The 18,954-nt window shown below is 41.9% G+C and overlaps 1 protein-coding gene across 7 annotated transcripts in view; it reads left to right on the top strand.

Moving 5' to 3' along the window:
* Positions 1–8,686, top strand: part of EXOC1 (exocyst complex component 1) — a 51,074-nt gene extending 42,388 nt beyond the window's left edge. For all 7 annotated transcript variants that reach the window (XM_056558294.1, XM_056558318.1, XM_056558338.1 and 4 more), the window contains 6 exons: positions 507–574; positions 1,545–1,773; positions 2,921–3,104; positions 4,293–4,492; positions 5,757–5,951; positions 8,048–8,686. In XM_056558294.1, the coding sequence (XP_056414269.1) occupies positions 507–574; positions 1,545–1,773; positions 2,921–3,104; positions 4,293–4,492; positions 5,757–5,951; positions 8,048–8,200 (1,029 nt within the window). In that variant the 3' untranslated portion in view covers positions 8,201–8,686. The remainder of the gene's footprint in view (positions 1–506; positions 575–1,544; positions 1,774–2,920; positions 3,105–4,292; positions 4,493–5,756; positions 5,952–8,047) is intronic.
* Positions 8,687–18,954: the final 10,268 nt, after the last annotated feature.

Consider the following 18,954-nt stretch of genomic DNA (forward strand, 5'->3'; position numbering starts at 1 on the left):
ATTTTTTGCGCAATGATCTGTACTTTTTTTTTATACCACATTTGCATAGAACAGATCAGTGTTATCGGTCATCTTCTGCTCTGGTCTGCTCGATCTCAGACCATAACAGAAGACGCCGGACAGAGGCAGGTGAGGGGACCCACAGCAGCGCTGCGGGCGATCAGATCATTCATTGAAATCGCGTACTGCCGCAGATGCCGGGATCTTTATTGATCCCGGCATCTGAGGGGTTAATGGCGGACGCCTGCGAGATCGCGGGCGTCGGCCATTGCTGGCGGGTCCCTGGCTGCGATCAGCAGCCGGGATCAGCCGCGCATGACACTGGCATCGCTCCCATGCCCGCGGTTATGTACAGGATGTAAATGTACGTCCTGGTGCGTTAAGTACCACCGCACCAGGACGTTCATTTACGTCCTGCGTCCTTAAGGGGTTAAAAGGTTAGTGAATCTTTCTTACATTTTGTTTTATGTGCTTTTCAGAAAACTGTCTGATTTGTTTTATTTTAGGATGAAGATGATGCAGATGGCGGTGGAGTATCTCGATTACAGAACTCAAGCATGACAGCATCCTCAGAGTATGTCTGTTAATCTTATTATTGCTAATCATGAATAAAATGATTTGTTATATACAGAAAATAGCAAATAACTTGTATCACTTATGGGGCATTCACACATGCAGTTTTGGTGTTTGATTTTTTATTTTTTTTTAAATTAATGATGCTGAGAAAACTTACCCTATTGTTTGTACCTTAACCATTGCTTATCATGCTTTTTCATTGTAATGTTTTGCTTAAAAATTGTTTCTTGAGACACAATACAATGTTACCTAAAAGCTGTCTTTTCAAACATTATGCTTTATGGGATAACATTGAAATTATATGTTTCACTTGTTATTCAAAATGGATAACATTTTTGGATAAGATGGAATGTGACTAAAAAGTCTGCTTGTCACTAGTCTGGGGAATGTTTTCTGGCTCTAGCACCTTAATAGAGACATTCAACTCAACTATTGAATTGAGCTTATCCTCTTCAATATTGGTTGCAACCACAGCATGTGTACATAAAGTTCATCTTTATTCTCTTTAAATGGGCACTGTCAGATCCACTTTTTATATGTTATTACTTATGATAATTAAAACCCTTTTGTAATCTGGTTGTTTTAAATAATGTTGAATATTTAATAAAGAAAATGCCTCCTGAAAAGCCCACCACTAGGGGTCCCCATACCTACTGGGACACTAACCAGTCTTGCAGCAGCATCAGGCTTGTCCATGAGTCATGAGCAGACACACTAACCACCTCCCACCACAACAAGGGAGGGACACATCCCCTTCCCGGAGAGGATTTCTTACACTGTGAGCTAATGAAAAGAGGTATTTTTTATAATAAATATAGGTGATAGAGGCATAAAAATGAGATGTACAGTGTCAGGATTAGGTACTGAGTAACATATCAAAGGTACGCTTTAAAACGTATAATAATTCCTAATGATGTACTGTATATTTTTAAACACATTACTCCTTTGGATTGGATACTTCTTTATAGGAAGGAAATGATCCGACAGATGATGACACACATCTTTCGCTGCATAGAACCAGAACTTAACAACCTTATTGCCTTGGGGGACAAGATTGACAGCTTCAACTCTCTGTACATGCTGGTTAAGATGAGCCACCACGTGTGGACTGCCGAGAATGTGGACTCTGCCTCCTTCCTCAGTACTACTCTTGGCAATGTCCTGGTTACTGTGAAAAGGAATTTTGATAAGTGCATAGTAAGTGGGAATTTGCAGTGTTTTTGTTTTAACACAAACACAAGTGCACATGCAACAATATGTGTGTCTTCATGATCTTCTATATTATGGTCATTTATTGGCAGACTGAAAATGATATTTTATTCTGTGCAATTCCCAAAGGTAACCTCAAGAGAGGTCAGAAAATTGGCAGATAATGCAGATCAAGTGCTGGAAAATCCTATGTAGCCAGTGTTTAGAAGTTTTATTACTGGCGCCTGACTTTTTGCCCTTTTTTCTTTGATGTCTGGGGAAATTCTTAGTACCTAGTTAAAGGGGTTATCCAGGATAGGAAAAACAATTATTTATTTATTTATTTTAAACACCACACCTGTACACAGGTTGTGTGTGGTATTAGAACTCCGCTACATTCACTTTAATGGAGCTGTGCAGCGTTGTTTCTAAAACAGCTGTTCAAAAGATACCACAACACTCCATGCAATTAAAAAGATACCACAACAAAGCGCTACAAAGAACTTATATTTGTCATCACAGTATGGCAGTGTATTGCATTGATCTTTGCTATCTGCACACGATTGCTAAGGGCTGCCAAAGACAGCTGGAAGGCCGAGGAGCAGAGTTAAGGCCCAGAGCTTCCTTAGCAACCCATAGTCTCTTCGCGATTGAATCGCTCCCCACTAGATGGGACCACTAGACACCAGGGAATAGCGGCATTTAATGTTTAAATGCTGTGATCTGTATAGATCACAGTATTTAACCAGTTAAATGACAGGCATCGGAGTAATGTCTGTCATTACTGGCAGATGGCAGCTGCTGATGGCAGAGGGCATCTCCTGGTTATGAGGTGGACCCAATCCGCGGGCCCTCACCATGTCCACTCATCCAACCTATGACATGGGCCAGGAAGGGGTTAAAGAGTAAAACAGGTTTCCAAGATCTGCAGTACCTCATCCATCTCTACACTGACTATTGGGTCTGTGATATTTTCTCCATTTAGGTATTTGTTAATTAATCATTTTCATTCCTTAAAAATACAAAGAAGCAATGCATGCTATGTATTTTACTTATTTACATATATTACATTGCCTTAGTTTGTCATAACTTTAACCTCACCCAATGTATTAACTTTGTTGTGTGATGATTTATGGTGTACCACTTCTCTGCTTAGACCAATCAGATCAAGCAGATGGAGGATGTTAAAATCTCCAAAAAGAGCAAAGTCGGCATTCTTCCATTTGTGTCGGGGTTTGAAGAGTTTGCTGAACTGGCCGAGTCAATCTTTCGATCAGCGGAAAGACGGGGAGACTTGGATAAAGCTTACACAAAACTGATCAGAGCAGTTTTCATAAATGGTAAGTTTCATAGAAACCAAAGGCTTGTATACGTGGTAAATCAAAAAGGCCAAAACCTGTACCTATAATCTGTGCGGCCAACGGCTGTCCGGACATGTTGGGAGTTGTAGTTTTGGAACAGCTGAGGCACCCTGGGTGGGAACCACTGGTGTATGTTGTGTATTGGGTCTTTTTGTCCCTGTTTAGAGTACCTGTCATGATCTTGATACATTTTTTTAATCCTCTCAGTTCACTCCTCCCATCATATTAAACCACCACATGCCTTTATTTTTATTACTTTTTAGTTTTCTACCTTGATATTGTGCTGTATATATGGCTCAGTCACAGTCAGCTCCACAGCCCAGAAAGGGGCATTCCCCAGCAGGCGTGACATCATCTGAAGCCCTACTAGGGAGAACTTCCTCCCTTACTCTGCTATGCTGCTATGAACACACAGGCTAAAGCAGTTCAGTGTGTGATGAGCTGTGATTGGCTGAGACCACACACACCCCACAGCTCTGAACTCTACAGTGCGCTCAGATCTGCCGAGCACCTACAAAAAGGAGCAGAAATATCCAACATAATATTTAGCACTATGCACTGAAGACATCTTGACTCTAAGCAGTGTTTCCTAACCAGGGTGCATCCAGCTGTTGCAAAACTACAACTCCTAGCCTTTGGCTGTTCAGACTTGCTGGGAGTTGTAGTTTTCCAACAACTGAGGCACCCTGGTTGGAAACCCTGCTCTACAGTTTAGCTCAGCTCAAAGGTAAAGGGAGCTAAAATATTCAGCTCTATACACTCTATACACTGTGCTGAGCTCAGGTCCCACCTGAATTACCTGACTTTTGTCTCTGAAAGGCTGCTGTAGGAGACAATCTGCTGGCAGGACTGCAGACAGGACCAGAAGGAGGACCCTTGTTGGCCAAACTTTTAAGGGTCAACTTAACACATAAAGTTACAAAATTTTATTAAGAAGTATATTAGAAAAGTGATTCAAGTTAAGCTATAAACTATACATTTTCATTGATGGTAACAGGTACCACTTAACGCTTCACTTATGTCTCTAGTGAAGTAATACAGCTGTTTGTGAAGCTTATCAGCCAAGGGACAAGCAGCAGGCATATGATACATTTCTATAAATATTAGTTATGCACTTCTACATGCAAGCATTATTAATGTCATGTTGTCATTTCTCTTCTGTTCCAGTCGAAAAAGTTGCAAATGAAAGTCAGAAGACTCCTCGAGATGTCGTCATGATGGAAAACTTTCACCACATCTTTGCTACTCTTTCTCGGTTAAAGATCTCCTGTTTGGAAGCAGAAAAAAGAGAAGCCAAGCAGAAATATAATGACCATCTCCAATCATACGTCATATATTCACTGGGACATCCTCTGGAGAAATTAAATGTAATGTTTTTGCTAAGGGTCATTTTCCAATGAATGGTTGGTTGGAGGATACACTTTTAGGTTGCTGGCATGTCTCAAGTAACAGGCTTATTAACCCCATGGTGTACCTTGACATGCATGTAGAGTGACTGATATAAAGACACAATGCTGTACATATGTGTTGTGGGATCACGACAGTGAGAGCTTATAGGTGATTGGTAGGCTCCTGCTATAATGTTTGGTATCTAAGAACCCTGTGATACCCACTTAGATGCCTTGATCACTTCTGACTGTGGCATCTAAGAAATCTCCCTCTGTCAGTCCATACATGCTTGTCTAAGTGCCTAAGGCAGTGTAACACTGACAAGAAATAATGCTTTGGGATACTAAGTGGTGTAAAGATCTATGTAAGGGGTCAAATGACTTCTAAGGAATAAGCCAAATGTGCCTCATAGATGCGGGTCCCATCTCTGGGACCCACATCTATCTTGAGCTTGAGTGCTCCCCAGCCCCCTTCAGCCTGCTTGTTGCTGCCAAAGGTAGTCAGGAGGACGGAAACAGTTGTTTTACGCAATTTGCAGAAACTATTGACTTATTGATTAATAGGAAATGCGTTAACAGCGTAGCATTGTGACCTACACTGTTTATATAACTCCTGTCGAATCAATGGATGTCTGAAATCCACACACTGGGCCTCATTTAAACAGTCTAGTTATAAGGATGACATTGTTACCCATAACAATATGAATAAAAGCTTGGTTGCTCTGAGCAACAAGGGGTGGGACTTTGTTCACCAGATTTATCTAGCTTTTTTATTTTCTGTGCTTCTATTTGAGTATATACAATTTCTCTTAAAAAAAAAAAAAAAAATCAGCTGCTGTATGCTCCAGAGGAAGTTGTGTAGTTTTTTTTCTAGTCTGATCTCAGTGCTCTCTGCTGACACCTCTGCCAGTGTCAGGAACTTTCCAGAACAGCATAGGTTTGCTATGCGGATTTACACCTACTCTGTACAATTCCTGACACGGACAGAGGTGACAGCAGAGAGCACTGTGGTCTGACTGGAAAGAACTACACAACTCTCTCTGTAGCATACAGCAGCTGATAAGTACTGGAAAGATTAAGATTTTTAAATAGAATTAATTTACAAACCTGTATAACTTTCTGGTACTAGTTGATTCGAAAAGCATTTGGATCCACTGGAGTACCCCTTTAACTATTCTTGAACTTTGTATACTATGTGAGTTTTATGGATTAAACTTTATTTTTTTACTTTGCTATTGCAAAGATTTTCTTTGAAGGGGTTAAAGCACGTGTGGCCCAGGGAATTGGCTATGATGAAGTAAGCTACCAATTGGCATTCAGCAAGCAAGAGTTGCGTAAAGTCATAAAGGACTATCCTGGTAAAGAGGTGAAGAAGGGACTAGATAACCTCTACAGAAAGGTGGACAAGCATCTTTGTGAGGAGGAGAACCTATTGCAGGTAAGGACATTGCTTTGGGGGCTTTATCTGTGTAATAATTTACAATACACTGTGGATTAGGCGCTGTCAGAAAGGCTAAGTCCACACTACCATTTTTGCCTCCGAAGCATGGATACAAAGGGAAAATGTCCAAATTACGTGCAGATGTGTCTGTGCTCGGACAAGAACGGACCCCATTCATTTCAGTGGCTTGAGCAAAGTCAGCTAGTTGCTATCCTTGGGTCATTTTACCATCAAATCAGAGTTTTGTCTCAGACTGAAAATTTGTCTCAGAATCAAAACCTGTGTAGAGGAAAAGTTGCCCATAGCAACCAATCAGATCGCTTCTTTCATTTTTAGGAAGGCCTGTGAAAAATAAAAGAAGCAATCTGATTGGTTGCTATGGGCAATTGGACAACGTTTCCTCTGCACAGGTTTTGATAAATCTCCTAATTGACTACACTCAGGCCATTGAAATGAATGGGGCCCATTCTTGTCCGAGTGTGGACACATCAGCATTTTCCTGACTTAAAAGGGTATTCCAGGCCAAAACTTTTTTTAATATATCAACTGGCTCCGGAAAGTTAAACAGATTTGTAAATTAGTTCTATTAAAAAATCTTAATCCATCCAATAGTTATTAGCTTCTGAAGTGGAGTTGTTGTTTTCTGTCTAACTGCTCTCTGATGACTCACGTCCCGAGAGCTGTGCAGTTCCTATGGGGATATTCTCCCATCATGCACAGCTCCCGGGATGTGACATCATCATTGAGCAGTTAGAGAGAAAACTTCAGAAGCTAATAACTATTGGAAGGATTAAGATTTTTTAATAGAAGTAATTTACATATCTGCTTAACTCTCCGGAGCCAGTTGATATATAAAAAAATTTTTGGCCTGGAATACCCCTTTAACTATGAACTATGCCTTGGAGGCACAAATCGTGGTGTGAACAAGGCCAAAAAAAAAAAATTATAATAATAATCTTTATTGCTAAATTTAAACATACACAAGATAATCCAATAAACTACGGTAGTTCAATAACATTTTGCACTGTGTATCAACATGAGCAGATACTAGAGACTCTGTTAACATACACACAAAATTGCTAAACATAAATAGGGGGACTCTTGTTCTAATACCTGTGATCTAGTGTGATATGTGGTTTGTTCACATGGTATTATAGTATTTTTTTATACTGTTGTACTGTGATACTTGTGGTATTATAGTATTTTTGGTACTGTGGCATTATCTAACCCAGTGGTCTCCAACCTGCGGACTAGAGATGAGCGAACTTACAGTAAATTCGATTCGTCACGAACTTCTCGGCTCGGCAGTTGATGACTTATCCTGCGTATATTAGTTCAGCCTTCAGGTGGTCCGATGGGCTGGAAAAGGTGGATACATTCCTAGGAAAGAGTCTCCTAGGACTATATCCACCTTTTCCAGCCCACCGGAGCACCTGAAAGCTGAACTAATTTACGCAGGAAAAGTCATCAACTGCTGAACCGAGAAGTTTGTGACGAATCGAATTTACTGTAAATTCGCTCATCTCTACTGCGGACCACCAGATGTTGCAAAACTACAACTCCCAGCATGCCCGGACAGCCAACGGCTGTCCGGGCATGCTGGGAGTTGTAGTTTTGCAACATCTGGAGGTCCGCAGGTTTGAAGACCACTGATCTAGCCCTTGCTCTTTGTCATTACCAACCTGCACTTTACGTACATAAAAGTGAATATTGGCTTCTTTGTATAGTTTTGAATGTTTTATTCGGCTATGTTCACATGGCGGAAAATTTGCTGAATGTCCGCCCGAAAAACACTGTCAGACATTCCACAAATTTTCATGTTCTTCTGGCACTAAGACCACAAAGAAATGCTCCATCTCCATAGACAGCAATGCATTTGCTAGTGGATTCCGCCAAAAGAATGAACTTTTATTTTTTTGGTGGACCACAGAATCAGAATTTCTGCGGTGGAAAATCTGCGGTGGAAATTCTGCTATGTTCACAGTGCAGCAGAATCCCATTGCATTATCAGTATGATGAATGCACTGTTTACACATCCAAACGTCATTATCCTGACTTTACTAATATTATGTGGTGTCTACTCTATTTCTCAGGTGGTTTGGCACACCATGCAGGATGAATTTATCCGCCAGTATAAGCACTTTGAGGGTTTGATTGAGAAATGTTACACTGGAGCAGGTATCACCATGGAATTCACCATTCAAGACATCCTGGAGTATTTCTCTAGTATTGCACAATCTCATTAGCATAGCCGGATGGTTTTAAAGGAATACACCAAGAAGAAGCTGATTCAGTCTGTTATGCCTAGTATACTGTCTCATATGTGCACTTTCTTGTCGTGCCATGCGCTAGGCATTACATATTTGTATTTTTTTTCTTTCTGAAGAGTTTCTTTAGGAAATAAAAAGCACTTTACGTGTCATGAAAGAGAAGAGGATAAATGTAATAAGCTGTAAACATTTCCTTCTTAGCTCAAACACTGCACTCCAGTAACCGGACTCTGTACCTAACATTATGGTAATGTGTGATGTGTCAACAAGGAGCAAGCTACATTTAGCTCTAACAGAGCACTGCTGAATGTCAGATAGGATCTTATTCAATATTTTGTGGAAGCTGTGTAATCCGTGTTCAGCTCGACCTCCTGCGTCCTACTGCGCACAGACTGGTACGGGCCGTACCCTGTGCTGGCAATGGCAAAATGAAGGAGAAATGTCCAGCGCACGTTCCCGTTAAAATCCAAAACTTTATTCAAGCATGTACAACTGGTAGGAAGACAGGGTAGACACAGGTGACGCGTTTCAGCCCGTCAAAGGGCCTTAGTATGACTAAGGCCCTTTGACGGGCTGAAACGCGTCACCTGTGTCTACCCTGTCTTCGTACCTGGTGTACATGCTTGAATAAAGTTTTGGATTTTAACGGGAACGTGCGCTGGACATTTCTTCTTTATTTTGCCATTATTCAATATTTTGGAATGAAACAAATTCCAGTAACGATGTCATTATTTTATGTTAGATTGTTAACAGTTTTATTAGACAGCCTTTATTTGTGGGAACGTTCTGTAGCAAACAGTATGGCTGCCCTTACAGCCTCTGTTGGTTTTTGGAAGCTAGGTTTCCTACAATCTTAAAGGGGTACTCCGCCCCTAGACATCTTATCCAAAGGATAGGGGATAAGATGTCAGATCGCCGGGGTCCCGCCGCTGTTGACCCCTGCAATATAGCAAGCAGCACCCACCTGTAACTGCTTCCGGAAGCGCTAGAGGTTCTCTGGCTAATTCCTCCCGACCACGGGGACAGAAGATCGTGACGTCACGACTCCGCCCCCGTGTGACGTCACGCCCCACCCCCTCAATGCAAGTCTAACAAGATTTAATATTAATTAATTAATCTAATTTCAAATGAAGACTTGCATTGAGGGGGCGGGGTGTGACGTCAATCTGGGGCGGAGTCGTGACGTCACGATCTTCTGTCCCCGTAGTCGGAGGAATTAGCCTGAGAGCCTCCAGCGCTTCCGGAAGCAGTTACAGGAGGGTGCTGCTTGCTATAATGCGGGGGGTCCCCAGCGATCTTGCATCTAATCCCCTATCCTTTTGGATAGGGGATAAGATGTCTAGGGGCGGAGTACCCCTTTAAATAGCAGATCCAACTAATTGTGTTCTAGTCTCTATTTCTGTATGTCTGCGCATATGCTGTATGGGAATTGTCAATCTTGGGTGAGATCTTCACTGGGAGCTATGTTCAAATCGGACAGTTTTTGTCCTCGGACAAATTGATACATCTAGGTCAATCCCTTTTAAAGACGGACTGTCAAGCTGCCTTGATGAGACTTTTTTTTCAGTAAATACTTGTATTCTTGACCAAATGCCAATTCTAAAAACCATTTTTTTTTTACGCACTGTCACACACTGTCTAGTCGTTTATGGTACCAGACAGTATAGAGACGCACTCCTTTGACAAGGGCAATAGTACCACCCAGTTGTGAACTACCGTATTTTTTGCCATATAAGACGCACTTTTTCTTCCCCAAAACTGGGGGGGGAAAGTTGGTGCGTCTTATACGGCGAATACACACCTATCGGGTCAGTCCCTGCAGCCATCAATGGCTGGTACTCGCGGCTAATACAGGACATCACTGATCGCGGTGATGCCCTGTATTAACCCTTCAGACGCAGCGATCAAAGCTGACCGCCACGTCTGAAGCCAAAGTGACACTAACCCGGCTGCTCAGTCGGGCTGTTTGTGACCGCCGCAGTGAAATCGCGGCATCCCGAACAGCTCACAGGACACCGGGAGGGAACTTACCTGCCTCCTCGGTGTCTGCTTCGGGCCGGGATCCCCTGCATGGCCGGCGCTCTCCTTCGACGTCATCACGTCGTCGCGCACGCCGTCCCATCATCCAATAGGAGCGGCGTGCGTAGCGACATGATGACGGCGACTGAGAGTGTGGATCCCGGGGAAGAAGACGTCCGGAGCGTGGATCCCGGGGAAGAAGACGCCGGGGATGTGGCGACAGCGATGGAGCGACATCCAGGGCAGCAGTGATGGGTCCGGAGCGGCAGGGACAGGTGAGTACTACCTCCTATACCAGTGGTCTTCAACCTGCGGACCGCCAGATGTTGCAAAACTACAAATCCCAGCATGCCCAGACAGCCAACGGCTGTCCGGGCATGCTGAGAGTTGTAGTTTTGCAACATCTGGAGGTCCGCAGGTTGAAGATCACTGTTTGGTGCAGAATCTTTTTTTTCTAGATTTTGCACCTTTAAAATTGGGTGCGTCTTATATGCTGGTGCGTCCTATAGGGCGAAAAATACGGTAATTCATAAATATTTCAAAGGGATAATGGGGAAATGGCACAACCCATTATTATAATTGGTCAGAAGTGGCCACAGATCCCCTTTAAACAGCTAAATATAATATTTCACTACCTTACACTAGATAATGACTTTCAGGGCTATCTTTACTGTTTCTCATATCTACACATCTCATTTACGGTAGATTTATAGATTTTCCTGTAACAAAATGTTATGTTTGCTCCACTTATTGTAAATTGAACTACACTGCCAAGGATCCTTCACTAAGTATATAAGGGAGGTGCTTTGGAGATTATTCTTTTTATTGTTGTACATGGTTCTTTAAACACTGGTTAATATCATACCTGTTTTTGTTTTATTCTATTTTTTTTATCAAAATGAAATTATATGGTTACAGATTGCCCCCCCCCCCCCCCCCCCCCATTCGGGTTACTTTAATTTATTAACTTGTTATTGATTTCTTCCAGCTTTCACTTTAAATACATCTGTGTATTTTAATTCGCCTGTTGTCTTTCTTTAAGTAATGCCAGTTTCACATGAGCATATGAAAATATGTCTATATTATGGATTTCATACTAAATACTGTCAGTATTCCATCCATAGTTTGTACAGCAAATTATGTTTGAAAAGATAGAATAAATACTGATTAAATATAGATCTGACACTAGGAAGGGTAGGTTTTTCTAAATAGGAGTTCTCCTTTTATAATGGCTACGTGAATAGCTCTGTAGATACATGTCAGCTCTGTAGTTGAGACCACAAAAAATATATATATATTTAAATTAACTTAAAATACTCGCATGTGAAACCTGCTTAAAGGGGTATTCCAGCCAAAAACTTTTTTTTATATATCAACTGGCTCCGGAAAGTTAAACAGATTTGTAAATTACTTCTATTAAAAAATCTTAATCCTTCCAATAGTTATTAGCTTCTGAAATTGAGTTGTTGTTTTCTGTCTAACTACTCTCTGATGACTCACGTCCCGGGGGCTGTGCAGTTCCTATGGGGATATTTTCCCATCATGCTCAGCTCCCGGGACATGATATCATCAATGAGCAGTTAGACAGAAAACTTCAGAAGCTAATAACTATTAGAAGGATTAGGATTTTTAAATAGAAGTAATTTACAAATCTGTTTAACTTTCCGGAGCCAGTTGATATATAAAAAAAAAAGTTTTTGGCTGGAATACCCCTTTAAGGATTTTTTTTCTGCAACACTAAAATTGCTCACTTCAGGATGGGTTCATGAATTGTAAGCATCACAGGAAAAGCATGGTGAGGGCTGTTCTGTATAGGTATGTGTATAGACATAGTTATATCTACTTATCTAATATATAGACTGGGCCACAGGGCAGTATTCCAACATAACCCCAAACACACACAGAAACAGACTGTAAAGGTGATGGACTGGTCAAGCATATCTCCAGACCTAAACCTTATTGAGGATCTATGGGGCATCCTCAAATTGGAAGTTGGGAGAGCGTAATGTCTCTTAACATCCACCAACTGTGGTGTCATCATGGAGGCGTGAAGAGGACTCCAGAGGCAACCTGTGAAGCTCTGGTAAACGCCATGTCCAAGAGGCTTAAGACAGTGCTGGAAATAATGGTGGTCACACAAAATATTGACATTTTGGACCCAATTTGGACATTTCCACCTAGGGGTGTTTTCACTTTTGTTGCCAAGGTTTAGGCTACTTTCACACTGAAAGTGGCTCCGTTACAAATGGATGTTAAGGGCTCTTTTTTCATTTTTATTTTTATTTATTTTTTTCACTTTGACCGCCCTTAACGTCCGTTATTGTAACGGAGGTTAACTGGAGTTATAACGGGCAAAGAGGATCCCATTCACTTGAAGGGGATTCCTTTAACATCTGTTATAACTCTCGTTATTGTGGCTGAAGATACCAGGAGGAGAAGACATTGCATGTGAAAATTTTTCTCCCTCTATCTTCCTAACGGACATCACCTACCGGGCAGAAACAGTAGTGTGAAAGGAGCCTTAGTCCCCTGTGTGGTGTTATTTTGAGGGGACACAACATTAAACCCTGTTATACAGGTTGTGCACTCACTACTTTACATTATAGCAGCTGTGTCATTTCTTCAGTGTTACATGAAAAGATATAACATATTTACAAAAATGTGAGCGGTGGACTTATGGGAGATACTGTATATAGATAATGTGAGGAGTGGACTTATGGGAGATACTGTATGTAGATAATGTGAGGAGTGGACTTATGGGAGATACTGTATATAGATAATGTGAGGAGTGGACTTATGGGAGATACTGTATATAGATAATGTGAGGAGTGGACTTATGGGAGATACTGTATATAGATAATGTGAGGAGTGGACTTATGTGAGATACTGTATATAGATAATGTGAGGAGTGAACTTATGTGAGATACTGTATATAGATAATGTGAGGAGTGGACTTATGGGAGATACTGTATATAGATAATGTGAGGAGTGGACTTACTTATGGGAGATACTGTATATAGATAATGTGAGGAGTGGACTTATGTGAGATACTGTATATAGATAATGTGAGGAGTGGACTTATGTGAGATACTGTATATAGATAATGTGAGGAGTGGACTTACTTATGGGAGATACTGTATATAGATAATGTGAGGAGTGGACTTACTTATGGGAGATACTGTATATAGATAATGTGAGGAGTGGACTTACTTATGGGAGATACTGTATATAGATAATGTGAGGAGTGGACTTATGTGAGATACTGTATATAGATAATGTGAGGAGTGGACTTATGTGAGATACTGTATATAGATAATGTGAGGAGTGGACTTACTTATGGGAGATACTGTATATAGATAATGTGAGGAGTGGACTTATGGGAGATACTGTATATAAATAATGTGAGGAGTGGACTTATGTGAGATACTGTATATAGATAATGTGAGGAGTGGGCTTATGTGAGATACTGTATATAGGTAATGTGAGGAGTGGACTTATGGGAGATACTGTATATAGATAATGTGAGGAGTGGACTTATGTGAGATACTGTATATAGATAATGTGAGAAGTGGACTTGCTTATGGGAGATACTGTATATAGATAATGTGAGGGGTGGACTTATGGGAGATACTGTATATAGATAATGTGAGGAGTGGACTTACTTATGGGAGATACTGTATATAGATAATGTGAGGAGTGGACTTATGGGAGATACTGTATATAGATAATGTGAGGGGTGGACTTATGGGAGATACTGTATATAGATAATGTGAGGAGTGGACTTATGGGAGATACTGTATATAGATAATGTGAGGGGTGGACTTATGGGAGATACTGTATATAGATAATGTGAGAAGTGGACTTGCTTATGGGAGATACTGTATATAGATAATGTGAGGAGTGGACTTATGGGAGATACTGTATATAGATAATGTGAGGAGTGGACTTATGGGAGATACTGTATATAGATAATGTGAGGAGTGGACTTACTTATGGGAGATACTGTATATAGATAATGTGAGGAGTGGACTTATGGGAGATACTGTATATAGATAATGTGAGGAGTGGACTTATGGGAGATACTGTATATAGATAATGTGAGGGGTAGATTTGCTTATGGGGGATATTGTATAAGAAAGGACCAGGGACTAATCATTGTACAGTGGTCCCTCAAGTTACAATATTAATTGGTTCCAGGACAACATTGTATGTTGAGACCAGAACTCTATGGAAACCTGGTAATTGGTTCTAAAGACCCAAAATGTCATCCAAAAATAAGTAGATAACTAATACAGATAAAGCAAATCCTTACATATAAAAGTAAGAAAGATCTGCTGGGAGCTTTAAATCACTGTCTATGTCAGTGTTTCCCAAGCAGAGAGCCTCAAGCTGTTGCAAAACTACAACTCCCAGCATGCCCGGACAGCCTTTGGCTGTCCGGGCATGATGAGAGTTGTAGTTTTGCAACAGCTGGGGGCACCCTGCTTGGTAAACACTGGTCTATGTAGAGAACAGGATCTTCTTCGGGGTCCTGTACAGTACAGGCAATGTCCTAAAAAAGTAACATGGAGACGCCCTCACCTTGTGTCCAAAGGAGCAGGTAATCCTGGTACAGGTAAAGAGTACAGAACATGTAATACCTCTCTGTACTGTAGGGGGCGCTACCAGACACCAGTCAGTGCATACGCTTCAGGAATACAAGGGTTTAACCAGTAAAATGCCCATTCTGATTGGTCAGGTCTTCCGCTATTGACACGTTTCACAGATCTGGATTGTCCGTAGCATTGTATGTTGAGTCTGGTTTCAACTTACAATGGTCCAGAAAAGACCATTGTATGTTGAAACTATTGTATGTTGACGCCATTGTAAGTTGAGGGATCACTGTATTCCGAATATTGGGCACACTGGACTATTCTTATCTGCCAACTCATTCTATGAAATAAGCTACCGCCAGAGGAATCTGATGGAGGTTTATTCCCCTCTACCCACTTAAAACCCTGAATTCAAGTTCACACTGAGGAAATCAAGGTGGAATCTGCAAGGAATTTGATGCGGATTCCACGTCATATTCCTCCTTGAATCAGACTCCTATAGATTTTTTATTTTTTTTCCAAGAATTTTTTATTGAACATTTTTCAAATAACATAACAATGCATTTAGGGAAGGGTTAAGCTAAAACGGTGCGACACACATGCGTGCCAGGTAGACAATCTACAAGTCCATGGGTTCGCAAGTTCAGAAGGCGAACCTAAAATAAGCAGACCAAACCAAGGGGGAGGGGAGGGTAAGTCTGGGCACACAAAGTGATAGGATCCTGAAAGAACAAAATGTCGCTGGGGATTCAGTGGTATTAGTCAAAAGTTAAGGGATCTACACTGCCTCTAGCCTGTTCTAGATACCAAGTGGTGAGTCCGAAGCAGTCCTGTAGTTTCTGTCTGATGTGCGCAGGGAATAGCTATAAGAATCTGGTCCATGTAAGGAAAAAACGTTTTACCCGTTTCTTCTTGAGTTGTGAAGATTCTATCCAGTCCTTATGGAAAAGAAAGACAAGTTTTTCAAGGAGCAGATGGATGGTAAGTGAGAGGGGGTGATTCCGATACCCAGTGGTGGAGTATGGATTTCTGGGCGGCTGCAGAGATATAGAACAAAAGGTGTTTGTCATCAATCTTGCTGAGGGGGAATCTGTGGGAATGCCAAAAACACCCCAATAATAGGGTAAGTCAGGCAGAGATGAGAGGCCATGTACACCCGAACCCACTCCCAGAAGGCCAGGACCAGAAGCAGTACAAGAGGTCAGCGTGAGGGGCTCCGCGTTTTGGGCATGTGTGGGCCGTGGTGTTGCCAATGAGACAACCCCTGTGTGGGGAGATATATGCCCTATTAGTAAAGTTATAGGCCATTTCCAAATAGAACTCAGAGGGGAGGTTTTTAGCTGCAGTCAGCGGGGCCTGTAGATTGTTGTCAGTCATTGTGTCGTCCAGTATGATGAGCTCGAGTAGCGGAAGTTGCGAGACAACATATGACAGTATTCTGGGTCCCTTTTTAGCTCTTTTTTTTTTCTTCTTTATTTTTGTGCCAAAAAAAGGGTCAGAGCACAACAGAGTCCCAAGAGGTCCCGATGGATCCCATTGACTTGAATGAGGTTTGTCGGAGATCCAGTAGTTTACTGGAGTTTAGCGGAGAGAAAAAAAGATTTTTCTCAGCTAAAATTGACAGATTTGCCAACTGAGCTCCACATAGCGGAGCCTGGCGCAATGTGAATTTAGTCTGACTAATTAAAGTGGTACAGGTTTCAGGAAGTCATGGTTTTTTATTCACAAAATCTGGGAGAAAAAAAACTGTTGTATGTCTGCCACATGGATATCATATGTTAAAGGGGTACTCCAGTGGAAAACTTTATTTATTTATTTTAAATCAACTGGTGCCAGAAAGTCAAACAGGTTTGTAAATCTTAATCCTTCCAGTACTTATGAGCTGCTGTATTATCCACAGGAAGTTGTTTTCTTTTTGAATTTCCTTTCTGTCTGACCATAGTGCTCTCTGCTGACACCTCTGTCCATTTTAGGAACTGTTCAGAGTAGAATAGGTTTTCTATGGGGATTTGCTTCCTACTCTGGACAGTTCGTAAAATAGACAGAGGTGTCAGCAGAGAGCACTGTGGTCAAACAGAAAGAAAATTCAAAAAGAAAAGAACTTTCTGTGCATCATACAGAAGCTGATAAGTACTGGAAGGATTAAGGTTTTTTAATACAAGTAATTTACAAATCTGTTTATTAAAAAATCTTAATCCTTCCAGTACTTATCAGCTTCTGTCTGATGCACAGAAAGTTATTTTCTTTTTGAATTTCCTTTCTATTTGACCACAGTGCTCTCTGCTGACACCTCTGTCCATTTTAGGAACTATCCAGAGTAGGAAGCAAATCCCCATAGAAAACCTATCCTACTCTGAACAGTTCCTAAAATCGACAGAGGTGTCAGCAGAGAGCACTATGGTCAGACAGAAAGGAAATTCAAACAGAAAAGAACTTCCTGTGGATAATACAGCAGCTCATAAGTACTGGAAGGATTAAGATTTACAAACTTGTTTGACTTTCTGGCACCAGTTGATTTAAAAAAAAATGTTTTCCAGTGGAGTAACCCTTTAAAGACTGGCTAAAATGAAAACCAGGGACTTCTGGAGTTCAGATGTAAGTGTGATATACAGAATGTGATAAGAAGACTTAGGCCTCTTTCACACTATGAAAGTCACAAGTTCCGTCACTATATCGGGGAAAACCTGCCGTTACAAAACCCCTGACGGCCGTGACTAAATCACATTGCAGCATATGGGGTTTTGTAACTGCCCGTTTGCACCCGTATATGCCCGTAATTCATTACGGACGTGATACAGTGACGGGACATCGTGGCGGAAAAATTACTGCAAGCACTACTGCAATCTGCTGATGAACCAAAGGCTATCAGGGCACAATGGGAGTTGTAGTTTTGCACCAGCTGGAGAGCAGTAGGTTTCGAAACATTGCTCTACAGAAGAGGTTTCCAAAACTGGTCCTCCAGATGTTGCAAAACTACAACTCCAAGCATGGCCGGATAGCCAACGGCTGTCCGGGCATGCTGAGAGTTGTGGTTTTGCAACATCCGGTGGGCCACAGTTTGGAGATCACTGCACTACATTATATAGGGAGGAACTAATTTTGATTTCAGAATGCTAGACCAGTGTTTTATAAACAATTTGCCTCCAGCTGTTGCAGAAGTACAACTCCCAGCATGCCCGGACAGCCAATTGAAGACCACTGCTCTACAGTATATAGGAAGGAACTCATTTTAATTAAAGGAGTAGTCCAGTGGTGAGCAACTTATCCCCTATCCTAAGGATAGGGGATAAGTTGCAGATCGCGGGGGGTCCGACCGCTGGGGCCCCCCCGGCGATCTCCTGTACGGAGCCCCGACAGCCCGCGGGAAGGGGGCGTGTCAACCTCCGCACAAGGCGGCGGCCGACACGCCCCCTCAATACAACTCTATGGCAGAGCCGAAGCCCGACACCCGCTATCTGGGCGGAGAGCCGGGGCCCCGTACAGAGAGATCGCAGGGGGCCCCAGCGGTCAGACCCCCGCGATCTCAAACTTATCCCCTATCCTTAGGATAGGGGATAAGTTTTTCACCACTGGACTACCCCTTTAAGGAATGCTAGACCAGTGTTTTCCAAACTGTGCCTTCAGCTGTTGCAAAACTACAACTCCACTGAACATGGCCGTATGGACATGCTGGGAGTTGTCGTTTTGCACCAGCTGGAGAAGTAGGTTTCGAAACAATGCTCTACAGCTGAGGTCTCCAAAACTGTGGTCCTCCAGATGTTGCAAAACTACAACTCCCAGCATGCCCGGACAGCCACATACTGGGAGTTGTGGTTTTGCAACATCTGGAGGGCCACAGTTTGGAGACCACTGCACTACAGTATATAGGGAGGAACTAATTTTGATTTCAGAATGCTAGACCAGTGTTTTCTAAACAGTGTGCCTCCAGCTGTTGCAAAAGTACAACTCCCAGCATGCCCGGACAGCCAATCGAAGACCACTGCTCTACTGTATATAGGAAGGAATTGATTTCAATTTAGGAATGCTAGACCAGTGTTTTCCAGACAGTGTGCCTTCAGCTGTTGCAAAACTACAACTCCACTGAACATGGCTGTACGGACATGCTGGGAGTTGTAGTAT

The sequence above is a fragment of the Hyla sarda genome, chromosome 1 (genome assembly GCF_029499605.1).
Source record: "Hyla sarda isolate aHylSar1 chromosome 1, aHylSar1.hap1, whole genome shotgun sequence".
Lineage (NCBI taxonomy): Eukaryota > Metazoa > Chordata > Amphibia > Anura > Hylidae > Hyla > Hyla sarda.